The sequence below is a fragment of the Castor canadensis genome, chromosome 4 (assembly GCF_047511655.1).
Source record: "Castor canadensis chromosome 4, mCasCan1.hap1v2, whole genome shotgun sequence".
In the NCBI taxonomy this organism is placed as follows: domain Eukaryota; kingdom Metazoa; phylum Chordata; class Mammalia; order Rodentia; family Castoridae; genus Castor; species Castor canadensis.
The window spans coordinates 50,887,888-50,908,203 of NC_133389.1; the positions used below are offsets into that span (position 1 = coordinate 50,887,888).

Consider the following 20,316-nt stretch of genomic DNA (forward strand, 5'->3'; position numbering starts at 1 on the left):
GTGCTTCCGCAGCGCTCAGCGTGCATTTTACGTCCGGAGCCTGTGGAGTAGGTGTTTCCGGCCATTCATACCCCTGTTCGGTCGCTTGGTCCTCGATTGTTGGATTTTGTGTACAGTCGGACTTAAAAGGGTGACGGCGCTGCTAGGATGAAGCTCGTGAGGTGAGCAGATCACGAAGCGAGGCGGGGGCTAGGAGGGAAGGGTTTGGGCCGAATCGGGATGCCGAGGCGCCGGGGTTGCGGGAGGCGGGAAAGCCGCGTGCGCGCGGCCTGCTAACGGCCTGCGGCGCCCGCCGCTCCCGCGCCCATCTTGGCGGCGACACGGGTGTCGGAGTCTGGTTTTCCTTCTGGATGGCTACCAGATCCTGCGTGTTCTCCAAGAAAGTGAACGGAAAGGTTTCTACAAGAGTCTTAAAGGCGCAGCGAGCAGCTATACGAGTTTGCTTTCGGTATTAGCGATTTTCACTGCGACGGCAGCTCTAGTCTTTTTCAAAAGGGAATTTAGAAGCTGCTTCAGTTTAATCTGGAAGTAGCGAGACCTGTTCGCCACATGTTTTAAATCAGAGGGGCTTCACAAATTTGCGGGTTTTCATGTTTGTTTTTTGATAGTCCTTAAATGTAATGATTGATAATTTGAACTACATTTCCACTAAGATAAGCTTTTGATTCATGAAAAACCTCCCAGTAAGTGGCAGAAGGCATCATTAAAAAAAAAAAAAAAGCTGGTCGCACAGGTAATAAGTGTTTCACTCGTTTGATTTTTTTCTGTTACATTGTCGGTTTGTGGAGCCTGCTAAAGACTTGCTTACTGGCTTGGGTAATTAATTAAAAACTATCTGTAAATAGATTTGGTTTTGGTGTTTTTCCTTGAGGCTGCCCTTGGACCGTAGAGCTGAGGGCTGTGATAGCTAAGCAGCAAATAGAAAAGGTTAGTTGAGCCTCCTGTTGAGCCAAGAGTGCCTGTTCCACTGTGCACGGGGAGTAGAAAAGGCAGGGACCCTCCCATTTTGGAGCTTTCTGATTAGTGGGAAAAACAGAAATTGTAGTATGTTTGAAATAATAACTATTATATTAGGGGATTGAGGAGTTTGTAGAGAAGCCTTTTGATGTTAATTTTAATCTTTTGCTGTTGGGCATGGAACCCAGGGTTTCCAGCTTGCAAACAAGCCTCACCAATTCGTTTTTATTTGAACTATAACTTTGGATAAAAAGTTTCAGGAGTTAATGCATTTTTGCAGTTTCTTCATACTTGCTTAGTCTGAATCATAATTTGTTTACAGTTAGCTTTTTATATCCCAGGCCGTCACTTAGCTGTTATGTAATTTTAAAAAAATTGAGTTTTCCCCTTTAAAGATTGTGTTATGACAGATTTTTCTTGTAATTGTAATGACTCTACTGAATCCCATTTTGTGTCTTTAGTGCAAAATGGGAGCAGTTCTTTCTGGAAAAATGAATGTATTTTTGCCTCGTGAAAACAGTTGTTTAGAACTAGTTGGCACTTTCAACATGCTTTCTTAATTCTGTATCACAATTGGTTGGAACTATCTATCGTCTTTATTCTTACTGTCACCTCAACAAAAAACCTGGGAGGCGAGCTTGACTGGTTTTCTCCCTATATTCCTAACATCTGATCAACTGCCAGTTTTCAGTTTTACTTAATAAAAACATCTGTCACTATCCAATTCTTGTTTTTTGAGTTCCAAATCACGTAACTTTGGATGCTGAAAAGACACCATGTTATCTGAGTAATATCTAACTTGCAGTAAGAAAGAACTCACATATTGAAAGATTCATCAGAAAATAATTTGAATCTATTTGGTTCCTTGGCTCAGGTAGAATAAGATAGCTGTTCTTCCTTCTCTCAGTACCCTCACTTCCATTCCAGTCACTACTAGATTTGAATTTTTTTTTCCTGGGGGTGGAATCCAGGATGTTGCACACAGTAGGTGTATTTCCCCCTTTGTAGTAAATATTTATACAGTGAAATGCAGTGTGCATTTCCTGCTTTTCTCTCTCTTTTTCTTTAATACTGGGGTTGAAACTCAGGGCCTTGCACTTGCTAGGCAGGTAGGCGCTCTACCACTTGAACCATGCCTGCAGCAATTTTTATTGTAAAAAAATTTTTCCTGTGTGTGGAATTTGAACTCAGGGCTTTTCGATTACTAAGCAAGTGCTCTATTGCTAGAGTCATACCTCCAGTCCCATTTTCCAAAAACTATACACCTATGTAACTCAACACACACCTGTCAAAATATATAACATTGAGGCTGGCAGGTGTAGCTCAGTGGTAGAGTATTTGCCTAGCATGCATAAGGCTCTGAGTTGATTCCCAGCATCACCAAAAAATATGTATGTCACTTTACCATAACCTCAAGAAATTTCTTCAGGTCCTTCCTAGTCAATCTCTGGTTCCATACCCCCAAGTGCAACCAATTTCTTCTGCCACTGGTTACTTTTGCCTGCATTGAAATTTCATGTATTTGGAATCCTGCATGTTTTTGAGATGCATCTACCCTGTGGCAGATAACAGGAACTAGTTCCCTAAGGATTGGGGGGAGGGGGGATTGGATATTAATCCTTTGTATGCAAATAATTTTTGTGTGCATAGCTTTGATTTCCCTTGGGTAAATACTGAGGAGTGGAGTTGCTGGGTTATTGTATAGATATAAATCTAACCTCAAAAGAAACTGCTTGACCATATTTCAAAGTGATTATTGTTACTGGTGTTTCAGGTGCTCAATAATTGCCAGGGGTTTTGATTATTTGTTGTTTGTTTTGGGATTTGAACTAGGTAGGCACTCTACTACTTGAGCCATTCCACCAGCCCTTTTTTGTGTTGGATATTTTGGAGACAGGGTCTCCACAGAACTATATGCCCTTGCTGGCTTTCAACTGCCATCCTCCTGATCTCTGCCTCCTGAGTTCTGGCTTGAATTCAGGGCCTTTACCTTGAGCCACTCCACCAACCCTATTTTTTGTGAAGGGCTTTTCGAGATAGGGTCTCGAGGAACTATTTGCCTGGGCTGGCTTCGAACTGTGATCCTCCTGATCTCTGACTCTTGAGTAGCCAGGATTATGGGCATGGGCCACAAGTGCTCAACTTCAGTTTTGTTTTGTTTTGTTTTGTTTAAAGACAGGATCTTGATAAGTTACTCAAGCTGTTCTTGAACTCTAGATCCTCCTGCCTCAAGTCTCCATAGTGCTGAGATTGTAGCTATGTTCCACAACGTCCAGCTGCATGAATTTTATATAAAGCATTTGTTTGCGTCTGTTGTTTATTTTAATTGGGGTTTTTTTTGTTGCTTTGTTTTGAAGTAGGGTGCTGGGACTTGAACCCAGGGCCTTGTTTGAGCTAAACAAGCTCCCTACCACTGAACCATACCTTCAGCCCCTGACAGTTGTTTCTTTTTATTACTGAGTTGGAATTCTTTATATATCCAAGTACTAGTCTTTTGTCAGATATTTCTCCCAGTTTGTGAATTGCTTGTTAATTTCCACAATACTGTGTGTTAATGAGCACAAGTTTATTTTTAAGAAGTCTTAATTGGTGTGGGGGTGGAAATGAGGGAGAATGATGGAGGAAGTGAGTCTAACTAAGGTATATTGCAAGCACATGTGTAAATGTCACAGACATCACCCCTTTATAGTTATATGCTAATGCTATTTATTTATTTATTTGTACAGCACTAGAGTTTGAACTCAGGGCCTACCCCTTGAGCCACTCTATCATCCTTTTTTTGTGATGGGTTTTTTCCAAGATTCTATCTCTTGGAACTATTTGCCTGGGTTGGCTTTGAACCACCATCCTCTAATCTCTGCCTCCCGAGTAGCTAGGATTACAGGTGTAATTCTTCTTGAGCATGATAGGCAAGTGTAGTTTAGTATCACTAAACTACATACCCTGCCCTTGGTTTTTTGAGACAAGTTCTTGCTGTGTTGCCAGGACTGACTTTGAACTCTCAATCCTCCTGCCCCCACCTCCTGAGTGCTGGGATTACATGCACGTGTCACCGTGTCCTGCTTCCTATATTTTTCTCTTAAGACTATTGAGTGCAGGCCTTTTATTTGCTAGACAGGCATTCTTACCACTTCAGCTACACCCCAAGGCAATATGTAACCTTTATAATCTTAACTTTTATGTTTAGGACTGAATTAATTATCATGAGTTCATTTTGGTAAGTAATGTTAGAAATTCTTTGGTTCATTTTTTTTTCTTACACAGATTTCCAGTTATGACACTGTCATTTGTTAAAAAGGAAGAAAATACCTTTACCCATTGGACCATACTGCCAACTTGGTGGAAAATCAGACATAGAAATAATGTAGGTCTAGGTGGGTGCCACTGATTTACCCTTGTAATCCTAGCTCCTCCAGAGGCAGAGATCAGGAGGATCACAGTACAGAGCCAGCCCAGGCAAATATTTCAGGAGAGCCTATCTCAAAAAACCCTTCACAAAAATAGGGCTGACAGAGTGGCTTAAGTGGTAGAGTACCTTAGTAGCCGTCGTGAAGCCCTGAGTTCAAACTCAAGTGCTGCCAAAAAAGAAAAGAAAATGGGGGGAAAAAAAAAAAGTAGGTCTGTTCCTGGGCACTCTGTGCTGTTTTATTGGTCTGTTTGTTGTTCCTTATGTCCTGAGTACTGTGTACTTTCTGTCTTTCTAAAACTGATCCTTTTTAATATGTACCCCCCTTTGAATATGTGTCCTAGTTCTCTTTAGAATATGAATATGGCCCTAGCACTTCATTTAAGTGATAAAAACCCTTCCATGGTTCTCCTAAAGGAATACCTTTAAAAGGATATTGTCTCCATGAACTGAGCCTCCCTTACTTTTCATTACTGATTTTTTAACTTAATATTCCATTAATACCTATAATTACTCTGAAACCTTCTGTTTCTTACCATTCTGTCTTGCTGTCATCTCTTCTTGCTGTGTATTTCTAACTTTTCAGACCTCTTACTAGATCCACTAAACACTCACTATGCTACATTGTGTTCCTGGTATACCTTTGTACATCTCCTTTGCAGTCTACAATTATAGTTACTTTAAAACATCTTTTTATATGCCAGGTGGCTCACACCTGTAATCCTACTACTAAGGAAACAGAGATTAGGAGGATCATGGTTCAAAGTCAGTCTAGGCAAATAGTTTATGAGACCCTATATTGACAGTACCCAACACAAAAAAGGACTGGTGGGGTGGCTAAAGTGGTAGAGCACCTTTGTAGCAGTCGTGAAGCTCCGAGTTCAGATCCCAGTACTGCCAAAAAATACAAAAAAATTTTATACACACATTAATATATATGTATGTGTGTATATATATATATATATATATATATATATATATATATACACATACTTTTTTATATATCTTAGCTTCCTACCAGATTGTAAGCTTGTAGATAGCTTAGGCTTATTTATTTATTTTTTTTTATTTCCTTTATTCATATGTGCATATAATGATTGGGTTAGGCTTATTTTTAAAACTCAGTACCAAGCAGAGACAGTGACACAATAGGTAATGACAAATATTATTTATTGAAGAAATACCTGATACAGCAAATTACCTGATTAGGTTATTTTAATCCTGCCTACTTCCAAAAAATAATTTGAAGAACCTATAATTTAAAAGCCCTTTTTGCATTGGTTATTCTAAGACAGGATCTCTTGTGTTTTGCCAGAGCCAGCCTGTGTTTTGCCAGAGCCAGCCTGGATTGCCATCCTCCTATTTTGTGCTCCCTACTGCTGGGATGAGAGGTGCATGCCACCACACACAGCTTTTTCCACTGACATAGGTCTCAGGAACTCTTTTGCTTGGGTAGGCCTTGAACCATAATCCTCCAATTCTCAGCCTCCCAAGCAGAGAAACTTTTTGTTGTTGTTGGAGGAAGGAGATTCAACACATGGATCTTTACATTAGGAGAGATGAACTTTTTAAAGTTGGGGTTTGACCCTTGTTCCTTCCTATTACTGCTTATACTCTCTCTACAACAAAATTAGAAATAAGGGCAAAATAGTTTCTGCTGGGTATTGGGGGGGGAGGGAGGGGGCGGAGTGGGTGGTAAGGGAGGGGGTGGGGGCAGGGGGGAGAAATGAACCAAGCCTTGTATGCACATATGAATAATAAAAGAAAAATTAAAAAAAAAATCTCAATAAAAATTCCCACCTTAGGAAAAAATAAATAAATAAAATAAAGTTGGGGTTTGATATCAGAAACCAAGTAGTTTTCCCTTTTGTGATAGTGGTCTATATCACTAAAAAGTGAAGATCGTGGTTCAAGGCCAACCCATGCAAATAGTTTGCCAGACCCCTATCTCCAAAATAACCAGAGCAAAATGAACTAGAGGTGTGGCTCAAGCCGTAGAAAGCCTGCTTTGCCAGCTTGAGGCCCAGAGTTCAACATCCTGTCCCACCAAAAGAAAAACACACACAAAACAAACAACAAACAACAACAACAAAAAAACCCAGAATACATGCTAAAGGACTGGCCCCTGTACTGCCAGAAAAAAAATAAAAACTGTAATGCCTGCAGCTTACTTTCAGATGACAACATCAAAGTATAAATTGAGTGAGAAAGGGAGAAGAGGGGGAGAAATGGCAACATTTTAATAACTTGGTTTTTTTCTTGCTGGGGGTACATTGTGGCATTTACAAAAGTTCTTACAATATATCATAGTTGAATGCACCCCCCCACACACACACATCATTCTCCTTCACCCCTCCTCCCCCATAGTAATTTGTGTAAACTGTTCAATTTTTCTTCCTCTGTAGTATTTCATAATGTATTTCATATTTCATAATTTGTTCTCCCTGGGGGAGAATAAATCTAGATGACATGAAGAACAGATGGTTTATTCGTTTTATTTACATTATTAAAACAGGTGGCTCTCCAATTGAGGAAAAGAATAAAGGCAGACTTGTACTTCAGTACTGAAAAAAAATTCATTTCAGGTAGATTAAATCTCTAAATATGAAACTAAAAGAAGAGGCTGCTTTTATAGTTTTGGTCTGAAAAGCATTGACCTAATCAAAGCCCATACCCCAGAAGTATTGACAAATGGGAAGAGTTGAAAAACCCAGGGTATGATGGCATGTGCCTGTAGTTCCAACACTTAGAAGCTGAGGTAAAAGGATCATTTGAGTTTAGGAGTTTGAGACCAGCCAGGGCAACATAGCAAGACATGTTCTCAAAAAGAAGTATACCACTAAGGAAACCACAAACTTGAATGAATGGCATACCAATAGAAAATACAAAAAAGAAAAAAAAAAAAAAACTCAAGGTAATTAGAAGTGTGTGAATAATGCAAACAGGCAATTCACAAAAGAAATAGAAATAGAAGTTTTTCATATTTTAGACAGGTATGGCCAGGCACCGGTGGCTCACACCTATAATCCTAGCTACTCAGGAGGTAGTGATCAGCAGGATCGTAGTTTGAAGCCAGGCCGAACAAATAGTCCACGTGACCCTGTCTCCAAAAAGAAAAAAAAATATCACAAAATAGGGCTGGTGGTGTGGCTCAAGTTGTAGGCCCCGAGTCTAAGCCCCAGTACCGAAAAAAAAAGAGAGATGTGGAAGGCTGGGTGTGTGTGGCTCAAGTGGAAAAATACCTGTCTAGCTAGTGAAGGTCCTGAGTTTAAACTCCAGTACTAACAAGAAAAAAAAGGAAAAAGCTGGGCAGCAGTGGCTCACACCTATAATCTTAGTTACTTGGGAGGCTGAGATCAGGAGGATCATGGTTCAAGGCCAGCCCAGGCAGTTCGAGACCCTATCTCCAGAATAACCAGACCAAAATGAACTGTAGGCATGGCTCAAGTGATAGAGCACCTTCCTGCATTGTAAGCTTGAAGCCCTGAGTTCAAACCCCAGGCCCACCAAAAAAAAAAAAGGAAGGAAGGATATTGAGTCTCACAAGCAATGGGGAAAAGCAGATCGCCCTTTCAGTTTTCCCAACTGACAAAAATTTGGAAAATTGATAGCAAGTAGTATTGGGAGGGCTTGCATGAATGGGTTTGTAATAGCAAAAAATTGAAGACAAACTTGTTTCTATCCACATTATGAATGTCCAGTTCTTGGAATTTATATTTATAGGAAAATATTTCTAGTATAAACTGCTAAGTGAGAACTACATGTAATAGGAATATGGCCCAATTTGTGAAAAGGCAAATCTTAGATATGCTTATGATCTAGTAGATCCCCATTCAAAGAGAGGTATAGGAAGAGATTCTTACTCTGTTTCTACCCATGCAATTAAGCATGTGATTTTACACTACCAATTAAAATTCTGTTTTTCTTTGGTGGGATTGGGGTTTGAACTCAGTACTTCATATTTGCAAAACAGGTGCTCTACAGCTTAAGCCACACCTCCAATCCATTTTGATCTGGTTATTTTGGAAATGGGGGTTTCACAAACTTTTCCTGAGCTGGCCTCAAGTTGCAATCCTCCCAATCTCAGTCTCCTAAGTAATTAGGATTACAGGCACGAGCCACCAGCACCCAGGTTCTTTTTTCTTTTAAGTGGCTTAAAATGAGTCTAGGATCCTCTTTTTTTTTTGATGGTACTGGGGTTTTGAACTCAGGATGTCATGTTTACTGAGCAAGTACTCTACCACTTGAGCCACTGTCCCACCCCTAAGTCTAGTATCTTGAATGGTTTCATTTGCAATTAAGTTGTGTAATGGTTTAGACTTCCAAATGACAATTTGTATTAGCATGTAGCATGCTGTCATTATGCTCATTAAAGGTGAATTTCTTGGTTTTATTCCCGTTTTTTATAGATTTTTGATGAAATTGAGTCATGAAACTGTAACCATTGAATTGAAGAATGGAACACAGGTCCATGGAACAATCACAGGTATGAAAGTTGGACAGGGTTTTTTTTTTTTCCTAAAAAGAGTTTTTTCTTTTCTTTTCTTGGGATAATTTTCCCCATCTTGTCCATTCGTGGAAGAGAAATAGAACAGGTCTTTATTCTTTTTATATGAATTATTTAACTGACCTTAATTAAACCTTAAGTACTTTTGCTGCAACCAGATTACCTGTTTCCTTGCTACTGTGCCTTTACTGTGTGTGTACCTCTGTGTAGAATGTTGCTTGATCCAAAATACATTTTTGTTATAATTTTGTGTTCCCTATTAAATTGTAATTTTATTTTATCATTTTTACATTTACTTACATGTGTGCACATTATTTGGTCGTTGCCCCGTCCCCAGTTGTAATGTTTTTGAGGATAGTATATAGGGTTTCCATGTCTTATGTTGGAATGGTAATTTGATCTCATTAAGAAATTAAGAAATGTCAGAATAACATTTTGAAGTATTCTTTGTTCATAATAGGTGATCCAAAGAATTACAAAATTTCAAAAGAATTGATGGACCAAATGAAAAAAAAATGCTATCTTAGTATATGTTTCCATTTTCTAAAATAATGAAATTGCAAATTTATAAGTAATTTTTAATGTGTATGTCCACCATCTGACTTGAACCAAGAGAAATATAAAGTATTAAACTTACACTATTTGAAGATATACTAGAACTTTTTGATACCAATTGCAAATTCAGTACAGTATGAGGCCATAATACTGTCTATAACAATATCTGAGAAAGTATAATTGCAGCCCTGTTAAAATTCCATAAGCAGTGATTTAGATTGTTCTTTGCACTGTTTTAGGTATTGTGATAGAGTCAGAGTCTTGATTTTGCCACTTTGGAGATCAAAATCTAGTTATAAAAAGCAAAATACAAATAATGTGATGTGAGTTTTACCAACTCTATTATAGGCACTTAATAAATAGATATTCCAGGGGGAAAGTATCAGTAATTTGGGGGAGCAGAATTAGTAAAAGTTGAATTCCCTCTCCACTGACAACCACTACTTAAAATGTTTTATATCCAGTATGAACATACACAGATAGGAACATTTAGTCATCACGATGGCTCCAAACAGATTACCATAAGTGGTGAGGCATGCAGTTCCTAGAACATAGAAAGAGGTGTTTGTTTTGTTTTACCTCTTGAGCCCATATCCCCAAGCCTAGACCTTTAATGTCTACGGATAGAAAATAAATTGTCTTTAGTCATCTCATGTATTAAAGTTTCCAATAATTAATTGCTTTTGCTATAAAGCTATATATTCGCCCTGAAAAACCTTGCTTTGTATTTGGCAAAAATCGCACACTAAAAATACTGGCTTAATGGGAACATTCAAAACCTGTGCTACTTTGTAATCAAAGTATTAACAAAAAAACCCAGTAATAATCTTTTTTGCTTTTGGTGGTACTGGGGTTTGAACCTCAGGCCTCATTCTTGATATGCTGGTGCTCTACCACTTGAACCACCACTCGTCCCCCAGCGTGTGTGTTTGTACTCAGGTGGCTGAGGCAGGAGAATTACAAGTTTGAGGCCAGCCTGGCTTCCATAGCATATTCCCAGGGCAGCTTAGGCTGCACAGTTGTGACCCTGTCTCAAAAAAGGACAAAAAAAACAGACATCTTAAGTTCCTAATCATAGGGAAAAATATGACAAGACCTATGGGACTTTAAAAACAAAGGTGAACATAGCTTGATGGAATGTAGTGTAAGGAATTTACATAGACAAGGGAAGAACTGTGCCATAAACACCTTCTAAACCTGTGGACAGGAATTGAAAATACAGAGAGTAACAGACAAATAGAATATGCAAGTCAAGTTTCCTCCAGGTCTTTTTCATTCACTTCTGCAAGCATACTTAGTTTCTAAAACAGTAGTGCAGTGAGGGAAAACCTCTATGAAGGAAAGATTGCTGGTTTACATTGACATTATTACTGCATCTACTTATTGTTTCTGTGCTAAATTCTGTCAGAGAAACTTATAGCAGAGCAAACAATACTCTTTTAAGGTGCTAATGTGTCTTGATTGCTTTATCATGTTATTAATTACCCTATTTTTTGTCCCTTTAGGTGTAGATGTCAGCATGAATACGCACCTTAAAGCTGTGAAAATGACCCTGAAGAACAGAGAACCCGTACAACTGGAAACATTAAGTATTCGAGGAAATAACATTCGGTATTTCATCCTACCAGACAGCTTACCTCTGGATACATTACTTGTGGATGTTGAACCTAAGGTGAAATCTAAGAAAAGGGAAGCTGGTAAGTTACAGATGTTATTTGTATGGTAGATTTATTTATTTATTTTTTGTTTTACTGGTGGTGGTAGGGTTTGAACTCAGGGCCTCAAGCTTCGTAGGCAGTCATTCTGCCTCCTGAACCACACCTAAGCCCTATATGTAGTGTACTTAAACCTTAATCCAGTATTCAAACCACATTTGCAAACAACATAGGGTTTTTGTTGTTGTTTGAAATTTCCTATACTTGCCGTGGGTGAATATAGTATTTATTACAGCTCCTGGTGTTGCTTTTTAAAAAGATTGAGACTGTATTTATTTCCTATCCTTTTGTGCGTGGTCCAGTCTCTCACCATTCCCACAGTTAAACATTAGAACATTGATTATTCCTTAATGAAATTTCATTACAGCTTCACATAGGGTCTCTCTCCCCTTTCTGTTCCCTCCATTTTGTTATTCTGGGTACTTGATAGATCCTTTCAATTGTAGCTATCCTTGTCCCTTCCAACTAAGAAAACTAAACTAGTTTACTTTTGGTAATTTCTTCCCTTTTGTTTGTTCTGTTCTTTCTTCCTGGAACTTATAGTAATTGATCTATAATTCTTACCATTTCTCTTATTTTTCTCTCTGCCTTTTTCTGTTTTCTGAGAACTGTTTTTACCATCAATTCTAATACATACTTAGTTGTTAAGCGTCCTTTGATCATTTTATATAGGATCCTATTATTTTGGGGGTGTCATTTTTTCTTGTCACTGATAGGATAGTCATTTTAAGTACACTTTTGAAGTTTTATTCTGTATCTGACATTGAGTACATGTCAGGATTTTGTAATATTCCTAGCTGTCCAAAGGTAAAATAATTCCATTTTGGTAATGAGTTACCAAGGGTCAAATGACCAGGTATCAGAGATAGTGCTGTATGGATTAAATCACTAGATTATGATTGAATCAAATGACTTTTAAGGTTCTGAAGTTAAGAAATTGTTACTTGATATAATATATTTGAACTTTTTTGGACTGGGTATGAGAGCATTTGCCTGTAATCCTAGCTCCTGTGAGGCTGAGGCAGGAAGATTATGACTTGGAGGCCGCATACATACATACATACATAGCAAGAGACTGTCTCAAGGTTTAAAAAAAAAAAGAGGGAATTTAACTTGCTTTGTTTTTCTTTTCTCTCAGTTGCAGGAAGAGGCCGAGGTAGAGGTAGAGGAAGAGGACGCGGCCGTGGCAGAGGAAGAGGGGGTCCTAGGCGATAATGTCTCTCAAGATTACTGTTTCAGTGTGATAAGTGATTTGGGATATTTTTTGTACAGGCTTTGTTTGTTTGTCAGTTTTTAAATAAACATAAATATGGGACCAAGTTGTCTGTTGACTATGTCAAATTAAAGTTTTAGTTTCCTACATTTCCATAAAATTAACAGAGTGAGAGGCAGATCAATTCTGATATGGTATACAATCAGTCTGTTAAGTTTTTTTTTTTTTTTTGGGGGGGGGGGTTTAGGGCATGAGAAATGAGTCTGTTAATTTTTTTAACTGAAATTTTTCTTTATGCTAAGTGTATATGGACTATGTACCTGATGATTTCACATGTACTCAATATGCATTTTATTGCTGTGCTCTTGATTCAGTAGTGTAGAACCTACTTACTGGTGAAATAAGTTTTTGTGTTTTTTTTCTGTACTGTGGATTAAATCCAGAACCTCATGCATGCTGGGGGGCAAACACTGAACCACTGAGCATGTCTCCAGCCCAAAATAAATTCTTTTTGGTAATTGAAAAATTAGAGTCCTTATGGAATAGGATCTTCAATTGATTCTGCCTCCTTCAGTTTTGTTTCATTGGACCATAGATATGTGGTAAAAGTTGTAGCTGTCTTCTAAGTCAGAATTGTTGATTTTGTTGTCATTGTTCTTTTTTTTCTTTTTTTTCCAGTACTGGGGTTTGAACTCTACCACTTGAGTCATGCCTCCAGTCCTTGTCATTGTTAATGGTTTTTGTTATTTTTATTTTTTTGCTTTTTATAGGTTCTCAATAGAATAGTGGTTGTTTTAGTGGAACTGGAGTTTGAACTCAGGGCTTCAAACTTGCAAAGCTGGCTCTGTACAGCTTGAGCTCTGTACAGCTCTGGTTATTTTGGAGAGGGGGATCTCATGAGCTATTTGCCCTTGCTCTCCTTGAACTGCTGTCCTCCCAATCTCAGCCTCCCATGTAGCTAGGATTACAGGTGTGAGCCACTGGCACCTGGCAATATGTTCTTCTGAGTCGAAACTCTAGGTGTTTACTAAATAAATCATCTGTGAAACCAATTAATATGGAATGTACCACTCTGTAAGAACAAAAAGGAAAAGACCTACTTTATTTGTTAGGAAAACAATCATTCATAAGAATTTTTAAAGATTGTTTTATTTGGTTAACCTTAGAGGAATATATGTCTTAGAATATACAGTTCCTTATACAGCTTGCTGTCATGTATTTATATGCTAAGGGTATATGTGGGGGCTAATTCTGTTTTCATTATTCTTGATATATATATGGGTTTTAGTATTTAAGTGAGAAGAAAATTTTTCTGGTAGGATTTTTATCTTTAAAAATTTAGGGGCCAGGTATGGTGGATTATACCTGTAATCCTGTCTGTTTGGGAGGTGAAGATCAGAAGGATCATGGTTTGAGGCTAACAGGAGCAAAACATTTTGGAAGACCCCATCTCAACCAATAGAAGTCTGGGCTTGGTTGTCTCATATGTCTTCCCACCTATGCCAGAAGCCTGAATAGGAGAATCATAAACTTGAGACCCTATTTGAAAAATAACTAAAAGCAAAAAGGACTGAGGATGTGACTCATGTGGTAGAGCACTAGCAAGCCCTGGGTTCAAACCCAAATGCCACCCCCAGAAATTGAAAAAATAAAATAAAGGTTAGCCATTATAAAGGGGTTGCATAAATTAAGAAATAGCAAAAGGTATGTATATGAGAGAGAAAATACTTAAAAATTTAAAGTAACATTAAGTAAATTCAAATACTTAGTTATTCCATACTTTGTTTATAAGTCATTGCAGTAACCACACAGTAGTTATTTTGTCATAAATCCAGCTGTGGTCAGGCAACTTTATCATAAAGTCTATGATCCCAAAAGAGGAATATGTATGAAATCCATAATTATTAATACCACCTCATACGGAGGTTCTTTAATAGTAAGTACAGTTGACCCTCCATATCTGGAGTTCAGCCTACCAAAGGATTAAAAATAATTGTGTCTGTGCTGAACATGTACAGACTTCATTGTCATTATCCCCTAAACATTACAAATAACAACTTGATTGCATAGCATATATACTATAATCTAGAGATAATTTAGAGTGTACAAGTGTGTGTAAGGCCTTGGGTTTAATCCTCAGCACACAAGAATATCAGAGGATGTGTATAGGTTATTTGTAAGTATCCTTGGGTTTCTGTATCTGCAGAGCATCCTAGAACCAATCCATGAGACATATTAAAATTGAGTCACTAGAGTCTGACATTAGTAGCTCACACCTGTAATCCTAGCTACTCAAGAGGCAGAGATTGGGAAGATTGAGGTTTGAAGCCAGCCCAGACAAATAGTTCTCAAGGCCCTGTCAAAACTAATCAGCACAAAAAAGGGCTGTCAGAGAGGCTCAACTGGTAGAGTGCCTGCCTAGAAAGCATGAGGCCCTGAGTTCAAACCCTGGTACTGCCAAAAAGAAAAAAAAAAAAAAAAGCCAACATAAAATAAACCAATATTTAATTTTCTCCCTGTCTTGTAAATTAAGCTGGGGGAAGCTATGGATGTAGCTGAGCAAGAACCTGGGTTTGATCCCTAGTACCGTAAGGAAAAACAAAAAGCTGGGGGAATAAATATCTGGCTCTCATTTTTCCTCATCTTCTGATCCGTTGATGGACCTGTTGATTGTGTCAAAGCAGAAGGCAAAGGAGCCTATTGCCATGCAGTAGGGTGGAGAAAAGGAGCCAAACAGAAAATAACCTCATGCAAATATTGGCCCCTGCCTTCATTGTGCTTATAGATTAAAAGGGAGGCAGATATTAAATAAAAATTGATGTATCATTGCAAATTGTAACTACTCCAGTGTTTCATATTTTGTCCATTTAATAGTGTGTATTGGCAACTCATTGTCATTTTAAGTCAAATGTCAACAGTTTAGAGAGTTTAGTGCCTAGGATGTTAGTAGTGTCCTAGTAACCGTTTAAATATAAGAATAAACCACAGTGGGTACTAGATGAGTATTTCACTAGAGATTATCATTTAATTTTTTATGTGTAAGGGCTTCAATTATGTGAAGAAAAGCTATTTGACTGAAAGGAAGTCTGCATTGTAATAGAAAACAGACTGGATTTTAACATGCTGCTTTTGCCCCATTCACACACACATCCCCAAAGAAACATGTAGGATCAGTATCAGTGCTGCAGCATTTTGCACACATTTGATAGTTAAAGCTCAAGTATGGATTGAAAATGCTAAGAAAAACATCAGAAAACTGAATTTCACAGTGCCTTTTAACTATGTTGATTTTACGAGGATGGCTTTGTCTTTTGAAATGTTATGATATAGTCAGCAAACAAAAAATTTATGTGATCCTCTATAATAGATGTCAGTATGACATTTAATATCAAAGAACTCATTCCTGAACATCTAACCTAGACAGTACTTCTTTAACATGAAGAACATCATAAACTAATAGCATACATTATCTAGAGACATTAAAAGTATCTGATATTAGTCTTTATTACTTAGAAAGTAATTACTGTGAAACTGGGGGAGCCACAAAATAAAGGTAGAAATACTTGTGAAAAGGAAGATAAATTTGCAATATTTAGATTTTTCTATGCAGGAACATAGTGTTCCATTTACCTGAATCAGCTTTTATTTTTCCACAAATTTTGGGGAAGGTTAATATATAATGAGATTTAAATTAATAGCAAAGCATATAGTTGTCCAGTGCAGTTAGTTCCATTTTGCTGTGATTATTTTGGAGATTTAAGTCTTGCCAGCTATTTGCTGAGGCTGACCTTAAACTGTGATCCTCGAAATCCCAGCTTTTCAAATAGCTAGGATTACAGAAATGAGCCACCTGTGCCCAATTTACAGAATCTTAATAATTAGGATTCACCATACTTGATGTATCTTGGTAAGATTATATCAAGGTATTATTTATGTAGTTTCTATAGTGAAGTCAGTTTACCCCACCTGTTTGTATTCTTGCTATTTCATAGATTATAAATGGTTGGTTTGGGGGATTTTGGGTTTTTATTGCTGCGGATCAAACCTAGGGACTCAAAATATTAAGAGAAGTGTTCTGCCACTTAGATAAATCTCAGCCCTGCTTATTTTGCCAGGTTCTACACTAAGCTCTTGTGTGTGTGTGTGTGTGTGTGTGTGTAGACAGTACTGGGATCTGAATTCAGTGTCATGTTTCTTAAGCAGGCACTCTGCCTCTTGAGCCACACCCCCAGCCCCAATTTTTCTTTGCGACAGTCTCATTGTATTACCAATACTGGCCTTGAACTCTTGATTCAACTTCTGCAGCCTCCCCAGTACTGGGATTATATTCATGTAACACCATACTGGGCCAAGAGTAATTTTTTTTTTTTTTTGGTGGGGCTAGGGTTTGAACTCAGGGCTTTGAGCTTGCAAAGCAGGCCCTCTACCACTTGAGCCATGGTGGTCCATTTTTGCTCCAGTTATTTTGGAAATGGGGTCTCACTATTTGCACAGGCTGGCCTTGAACTATGAATCTCCCAATATCAGCCTTCCGAGTAGCTAGGATTACAGACATGAGTCACTGGTGCCCAGCTTTTTTTGTTTTTTTTTTTAGTTGGATACTTCACCTTAAGTGTGCACAACTAAACCACTTACTAACTTTTTTTCTGGAAATAATATCTTGAGGGATTTGGCTACTATGAATCCAAACATGCTGATAGATTAAAGGAAACCAATAAAGTTTTTGTAGGTCTGTTTTAGGGTCTTCCAGTGAAACAACCAGTAAGAGATTTATGGGAAGATTTATTGTAAGGAATTGGCTCATGTGATTATGGAGGCTGAGAAGTCCCACTAGCTGCCTTCTGAAGTTGGAGACCCAGGAAAGGCAGTAGTGTGGCACCATGTCATTTCCAGTTCCATAATACCTGGAGCATCGGTAGTGTAAGTGCTGGCTTAAATAAGCAAACAACAAATTCTCCCTGCTTTGGTTATACTAAAGGCCTCAGCAGATTGGGTGAAGCTAGCCCACATGAAAGAGGATAATTTGCTTTACTCAGTCTATCAATTCAGATGCTAATCTCATCCAGGCACACCCAGAAATCATGTTTAATAGAATGTCTGAACATTCAAGTTGCAACATAAATAAGCCATCACCAGGGCCAGTCCTTCATATCTGTCTTGATCATCTCCTCACTTGCCTATCTACTCATCATTAGTCACCTTCGCTCCATCCTATTTTTCCCACCCACTAAACTGTAATCTTGCCTTCCTCAGTGTATCTTTATGTGTTTACCCTTGGGTTTTTTTTTTTTTTTTTTTTTTTTTGCACTGGGGTTTGAACTCAAGGCTTGCACCTTGAACCACTCCACCAGCCCTTTTTGTGGTGGGTCTCACCACGCATTTGTCAGGGCTGGCTTCAAACTGTGATCCTCCTGATCTCTGCCTCCTGAGTAGCTAGGATTACAGGCATGAACCACCAGTGCCTGGCTACCCTTTGTGTAACATTGACAGTGTATGCAATGTGTAGATGTGTTGTTGCCATCCAATTTAGAAAAAAGTGAAATACCCATTGTATTTCAATGAGAAGCATGTTTATGTAGTTCAAGTTCTCTTTAGACTTATTTGGAATTTATTATGGATTTATTTTTCATAGATTTGTTATGGATTTGTTTTTTATACATTAGGAAATTCAAACATTTTAGAAAGATACAATACACTTGAATTTCCTAAAAATTTTGAGAGCACCATTCTGAGTTTTACTAAATAGTCTTATAAAATGACAACTCAGAATATCCATGAAAATTGTAACTTAGAAATTATCTTTGAGGACTGGAGGTATGATTCAAGCAGAGAATGTCTGCTTTGCAAGTGCAAAGCCCTGAGTTCAAAGTCCAATCCCACCAAAAAAAAAAAAAAAAAAAAAGTTATCTTTGGGCTGGGATGTAGCTCAGTGGTGAAGTGCTTGCCTAGGGTGCATGAGGCCTCGAGTTCAATCCCCAGCATCATAAACTAAATATTTTTCATATAAAGGCAGTATTCCTCTTCCTCTTTCCACATTCCTGCCTGAGCCCATAAAATAGATTTGATTTATAAAATATTAAAGGTAGAGAAGAGGCTTCGTGGTTTTGTTTCCCTCATTCCCCAAGGGAGCTTGTACTCTTGGTACTCGCCAGGGTACCTGCTAAAAGGCAGCAGCATAGAGGACCTCCATCACTTATGTGGCTTTCTTTTCTATGTGGAATCCACACACTGAGTAAGTGTGCTCTGTGCACCCACCTCTTCAAATTTATCCTAAGGTAAGCTTTGGGAGAAGGCAAGCATTCCATTTTATCTTCCATCCTATTATCTTCCATTACTCTTAATAAAGCAGACAGTATCACTTCCATCTGTTGTCACAATTTGATTCTATACCTAGAGATGTGATTACTTGGTACTTTTGGAACTCCAAAACATCACTATACAGCTATTGATAGAGCCTAATAATGAATTTGGTCACAAATTTCTGATGCATATTCATGACATACATGCATATATATATCTGTCCACCTGTCTGTGCATCCCTACTTTATTTAAAGATGGATTGAGGTCAACTATGAGCCATAAATTTTTTTAAATACTGAAATTTTAGAGACCTTAAGTGGGTTCTGTAATGTGCATTGTTAATGCTCTTCTCTGCCTTTACCAACAGAGCCCAGTTTTGAGGGGGAATAGAAATGTATCTCTGTTTGCATTACTGGAGTTTGAACTCAGGGCCTCATACTTGGTAGGCAGGCACTCTTACCGCTTGAGCCTCTCCACCAGCCCTTGGACATAGTTTTGATCAATTATAAATATATGGAAATTTCTCATGAGAGTTTCTGGGAAAACTATTTCCAAGTAAAAGAAACAGACTCATCTGGTTTGGGGGTTTTATCCTACAACCCTTCTTTCCTTCTTGTAATGTAGATGGATTAAGAAGCTACAGCAGCTATCTTTCATCACTGAGGAGAAGTCTGAGGGAATTGGAGATCTAGGCTCTAGGCTCTAACTTTTTTTTTTTTTTTTTTGTAGTACTGGGGCTTGAACTCAGGGCCTATATCTTGAGCCCTTTTTTGTGATGGGTTTTTTCGAGATAGGGTCTCATGAACTATTTGCCTGGTCTAGCTTCGAACTGTGATCCTCCTGATCTCTGCCTCCTGAATAGCTAGGATTACATGCATGAGTCACCAGTGCCTGGTAGCTCTAATCTTCTTGAAGTGCTGGACAAATGCCAGCAACTGTCTTCCTCTGGGTTTTTTATTTGGCAAGGAAAAAAAATCCCTTTAGGATAAATCATCTGTCTCAGTTTGTGCTGCTGCTATAACAAAATATCTTAGAATGGTGTAGGATGGATCTGGAATATCCTTTAAAAGCCCATCTGTTAAAGGCCAGGTCTCCAATCTGGTGCTATTGGGAAGCATAGAAACTTTGTGATAGATCTTCACATGATTAGTGGTATACCCTGAAAAAGGATCATAGCATTCTGGTCCCTTCTCTTTTCTCTCTTGTTTCTTGGCCATGAGCAGTTTTGCTCTGCCACACGCTCCCACCATGATGTGCCAGCCTTGACCCAAAAGTAACAGGACAAATCATGGACTGGAGACTCTCCAACTATGAGCCAAAATAAATCTTTTCTCTTTAGAAGTTGATTATCTCAGGTATTTTTTATAGTAACAGAAAGCTGAGTAACACAACTGGGTAATTTATCAACAGAAATTTACTGCTTACAGTTCTGGAGTTCAGGAAATCACAGACTAAGGTAGAAGCAGATGGTATCTGTTCAAAGCTGTTTCTCAAGCACCTTTGTGCTTTGTCCTCACGTGGTAGACGGTATGAATGGGCTTTCATGAGCGCACTGATACTATCTGTGAAAGTGGGGTCCTTATGACTTAATCACCCCTAAAAGCCCAACCTCTTAATACTATTGCATTGGGAGTTAGGTTTTAGCATACGAATTTGGAGGAGC

General features: G+C 38.3%; 1 protein-coding gene across 1 annotated transcript; it reads left to right on the forward strand.

Moving 5' to 3' along the window:
• On the forward strand, positions 1-12,455 carry Snrpd1 (small nuclear ribonucleoprotein D1 polypeptide). The gene is made up of 4 exons (XM_020163557.2): positions 1-161; positions 8,773-8,849; positions 10,931-11,122; positions 12,279-12,455. The coding sequence occupies exons 1-4, from the start codon at positions 148-150 to the stop codon at positions 12,353-12,355; spliced, it is 360 nt and encodes a 119-aa protein (XP_020019146.1). The 5' UTR covers positions 1-147; the 3' UTR covers positions 12,356-12,455.
• The last annotated feature ends 7,861 nt before the right edge of the window (positions 12,456-20,316 follow it).